Source organism: Balaenoptera ricei, chromosome X (genome assembly GCF_028023285.1).
Source record: "Balaenoptera ricei isolate mBalRic1 chromosome X, mBalRic1.hap2, whole genome shotgun sequence".
NCBI classification, from domain to species: Eukaryota; Metazoa; Chordata; class Mammalia; order Artiodactyla; family Balaenopteridae; genus Balaenoptera; species Balaenoptera ricei.
This window is the reverse complement of record NC_082660.1, coordinates 1,094,875-1,099,536: the sequence shown is the minus strand read 5'-3', so window position 1 is coordinate 1,099,536 and position 4,662 is coordinate 1,094,875. Positions and strand designations below refer to the sequence as shown.

At 58.3% G+C, this 4,662-nt stretch overlaps 1 protein-coding gene across 1 annotated transcript in view; it reads left to right on the top strand.

The window, feature by feature from the left end:
* The first annotated feature begins 2,901 nt into the window (after positions 1-2,901).
* Positions 2,902-4,662, top strand: part of ASMTL (acetylserotonin O-methyltransferase like) — a 21,359-nt gene continuing 19,598 nt past the window's right edge. Inside the window, exons 1-2 of the mRNA XM_059911706.1 lie at positions 2,902-3,103; positions 4,638-4,655. Coding sequence (XP_059767689.1) covers positions 3,011-3,103; positions 4,638-4,655 — 111 coding nt within the window. The 5' untranslated portion in view covers positions 2,902-3,010. The remainder of the gene's footprint in view (positions 3,104-4,637; positions 4,656-4,662) is intronic.

Below are 4,662 nucleotides of genomic sequence, written 5' to 3'. Positions count from 1 at the left end.
GAAATCCTAAAAGGCTGAAGATGTAAATGAAAATAGTCCTGGGCGGAGTGCTACGATGCTTGATGCTTGCTTTAAAATACGAGAGCAAATACAAGCATGCACATACGTACATGCGTGCATACACATATACGCACACTTCACGCACGTGTACACGTGCACGCGCCCACGTCTTTGTGTGTGCACGCGCGTGTGTGCACTTGTGCCTGCGTATCTGGGGACCGGATGAACGAAAACTGCCAGAATACCGATGGCTCACAATGCTGGAGCCTGGGTGATGGCAACACGGGGTTGCATTATGTCATTCTCTTTACTTGAGCCTGTTTTAAAATATCCATGCTAAAAGCAGGTGGTTTGTTGGAAACTCTCGCACGAAGACATTGATTTATTTTTTCTTCCAGTGTCTGATCTGTCTTTGGAAACCTATGTGATTCTGTAATGCCAGTGAGATTCCTTAGTGCTGTTAAAATACCTCTAGCGTGGGAATGGATGTAAATAAACGTGCAGGGCGTGTTCCTAAGGGGGATGAGATGTGTAGGATTACTGCTGTGGGACTCAGCGATAAAGGCCACAACGGTGGCCCGGAGCTGGTGAGTGAGACGGCAGGGAGTCGAACCCAGCACCTGCCCCAGAGTCCCATCCCACACCCGTGGGGACCCAGGTTTGGCTGGTAACTTCTGCCGGACGTCCCTGGCTAAATCCCTAATTTAAAGTGTGTCTCGTGCCAACCACCGTTCCTTTCTTGCCTTCCTCGTCACCTTGTTGAGTTTGTCTGTCACCAAGACCTTCCTACAGCGTAAGTCAAAACCATCAACACATCCGTCAGCCTGCTCCCCTCCTTGTCAACAATCCTGAGAAAGATGGAAGGTGGAACATCTAAGGAAAATGAGAGGATCGCAGACTGGATCCCAGAAGAGCACTGGGAAAACGGGCAAGATTCCAACACCGATCCCTCCTTCGAAACGGACCCATGTCGGTTCTTCGTTATGGCCGGGATGTCGGTGTTAACATGGCAGGGAAGGATGGGGAAGGTGGTTGAGGAGCTTCAGTACTATGCTGACAACTGCCCTGTACACCTAGAACTTCCTCAGAATAAACCGTCTATTTTTTTAAGCAAGATGTTTGGCTTGTGCATTGAACTGAACAGGAGTCTTCGGGGCTGGTTCTGGAGATTCGGGGGGAATTGACCCCATCGGATAGTGATCCTTCATTAAATGGTTTTCGAGTTTGCCTTTGCAATACCTTCTCTGATGTCTTCATCCAGATAAAACTCAGTGACGCCAGCATCGACAGAGGAGAACCAGTAAGGGCGCCTCAAGCTCGGCTGGAGGGCGGGCAGTTTGGCACCTTTTCTGCTGTGCAATTTGAAAACAGGTATTTATGCCTCCATCCTGACCTTTCCAGCTAAATATTCATTGTCACTGTCTGGGGGAAGATGATTCCGTGATAAAGATGCTTCCTGACTGGTTGAACTTTTACATTTCCTTGAAATGCCTAGAATTAGAAAGAAGAAGAAGAAAAAGAAGAATTATTTCTAACTCTAGACATTTGAGGGAAACGTAAAGTTCAACCAATCAGGAAATGACTCCCCCAAAACGGGTAAAGTTTGGGGCAGGGTGAGTCCACACGGTGAATCAGAACTCACTGTGGAGGGGCTTGCTGGTGGGTGGTCAGCCCTCTGATGGGTTAACCAAGAGGGGGTTAGGGTGGGGACCTTGGGGGCTTGGTGCACAGGGACCTGGTTTGCATGACCATCCGATGCCTTGTGCGGGATCACCCAGCACAGAAAGTTAAGGGGAAAAAAACTGGACATTACGATGCCATCAAAACATATATTAGGATGTCACGTTGATATATCCCGCATACCATGATATACCATATATATATACAGACACATGTACATCTACATACACGTAGGTATGTATTAGTTTATATATATGTGCTGTCATCTACCTATTAATTATCTGTATATCTATCTATGTATCCATCCATCCACCCATCCATCCGTCATATCTGTCTCTATATTAATAAATAATCTATCTCTATCATTTATCCATCTAGCATCTATCTAACATCTATTTATCTATCTACGATCTATGTATCTGTAGCCATCCATCCAACTGCCCATCCATCCATGGTATCTATCAATCATCTATTCACTTTATCTATCTATCTATCTATCTATCTATCATCTATCATCTATCTATCTATAGCCCAGGCACACAACGAGGGGCGATTCGGTGCCCCAGTGGATAGGACATGCGCAGACGTTCGGTTGTCCCCAACTTGGAGGGCAGCTACTGCCATCTAGTGGACAGAAACCAGATATGCTGCTAAATACCCTGCAATCGCCCAGGGCAGCCCCACAGAAATGAATGACCTGCCCCCAAACAGCGCTAGCGCTGAGGCTGAGAAGTGCCACACGCCCACTGCGCCCCGTCAACCCCCATCTCCGCCCCCCACCGCGCCCCGGGGACCCCTCATCTCCGTTCCCCACGGCACCCGCGGGGACGCCTCCACCGATTCACACGGACACTCCTTTTTTTTTCCCCATCGCCCGCTCAGTGCTCCCAAGGTGTCCCTTGGTCTCCTGGTTCTGGGGACCCGGAGACCGCCCTCGCCCCAGGCCCCCACCAGCCCGCGCCCAGCTCGCGTCGCCGGCTGCCGGTTGGGGGCGGGGCGAGCGTGGGGGCGGGGCTTCGTGGGTGGGGCGGGGCTTCGTTCGGGGCCGGCACGGAAGCGGTCCGGAGCCGCTTCCTCCGAGGGGGGGCGGGCCCTGGGCGGGGCTTCATGGGGGGGTGAGGCCCAGGCGGAGCTCCACTGGCCGGGGCGGGGCTTCATGGGGGGGGGGGTGAGGCCCGGGCGGAGCTCCAGCGGCAGGGGCGGGGCTTGGTTGGGGAGGAGCCGGGGCGGAGCCTGGGCCGCGGCGGCAGGCGCGCGTCGCTGGGCGCGCGGCCTGGGGCGTGCGGATCCAGGCGCGGAGTCGAGCTTGGGGTCGGGTCGCGGCGGCACCATGGTGCTGTGTCCGGTGATCGGGAAGCTGCAGCACAAGCACGTGGTGCTGGCCAGCGCCTCCCCGCGCCGCCAGGAGATCCTCAGCAACGCGGTGAGCGGCCTGGGCCCGGCCTGGGCCCGGGTCTACAGGGCCGGGGTCTGGGGCGGGCCTAGTGACCCGGGCCTTAGTGACCAGGGGCCTGGTGACCCGGGGGCTAGTGACCAGGACTTAGCTGGGGGCGGGATGGTGTCTGCAGGGCCGGGGCCTAGTAACTGGGAGTGTCCAGTGATGGGGGGGGCAGGGTCTGGTGGCTGAAGACGAGTGACCGAGGGGCCTAGTGACCTGGCCTTAGTGGGGGGCGGGGGCACGGGGGTCGGTTGGTCCGCAGGGCCGGGGCCTAGCGACCTGGGGGGCCTAGCGGGGGGGGGGGGTGCAGGCCGGGGCTTCATGATGGGGCCTAATGACAGGGTCTGCAGGGCCGGGGCCTAGTTACTGGGGGTCTGGGGTCTCTGCAAGGCTGGGGCCTTGAGGTAACCAGAGGGAGGACCCTAGTGACCGTGGTCCAGGCCTGTGGGCCGGCCAGCGTCTTCCAGCCAGGGCCTGGTGACCTGGTGCCCTGCCGGCCGGGGTCTGTGGGGCTTCAGGCCGAGGCCAGGCCTGTGGGCCTGAGCCGAGTCTGTCCAGGAGCCGGGAGGGAGGGAGGGAGGGAGGACGGGAGCGGACAGAGGCCCCGGCAGAGGCTTGGTCTTGATGGGGAGGCCCTGCCTGGGCGGGGGGAGTGGGCTGGGGTAGGGGTAGGTGCCGAGTAAGGGGTGCTGCCTGTACCTCCAGGGGGAGGGCGAGCGGGTGCTGTGCTGTGTGGCGTGGGAGGGGAGGGGGGAGGGGAGTGGACGAGGCCCTGGCTGGACATGGTCGGGGAGAGGAGCGGTGGGTGCAGAGTGAGGGTGCGGTCCGTACCTCCAGCGGGACGGCTGGGTGGTACAGAGCCGAGGGGGCTCACAGTGTGGTCCAGGCGGACCTGGGGGTGCGGGGGATGCGTGATGGAGGGGCGAGCTGGGGAGAGCCCTGGGATGCAGGGACGTAAGAGCCAGCTGGGTGGGCCGCGGGCTTCCCCGTGGGGATGGGAGTTCTACCCTCTGCGGCCAAGACCCGCAATCCTGTCCCCATCTCACTCTGGATGTCGCTGTGTCCGTGACCTGCCTTCCACAGGGGCTGCCTGGTCACACGTGTTAGGGGACCAAGTTAAAGCAGCCATATTTGCCCTCGCGCAGCCCCAGTCAGTGGCATTTTTGTGGCATTTCCTGCAGGCGGTGTCATTTCAGTAGTTTGACCCCTGTGGAGGCGAAGCCTTTGGGACTCTGGGAGCCCTTTGACCCCTCAGGGCTGCAGGCCCCAGCATCCAATCAATACAGCCCTGCTGGCCTCTGCGTGTGCAGAGGTCTTCCCGCCAGCGCCCCCGGGCCCTCTGCAAGTCCCGCACCCCTGCGGCCGGGGCTTGGCGCTCGGTCAGCATCCAGTGCCTCGACCACATAGTCAGGGAAGGTGGGCTGCGTGGGGAAAGGCCAGTTCCTGCAGGTCCTGCACATCCGTCAGCATCCTCGGGTTCCTCCCATAAACCCTCCTGCCCCCTTCTGTCCCGTTTCAGGGCCTCAGGTTCGAGGTGGTCCCTA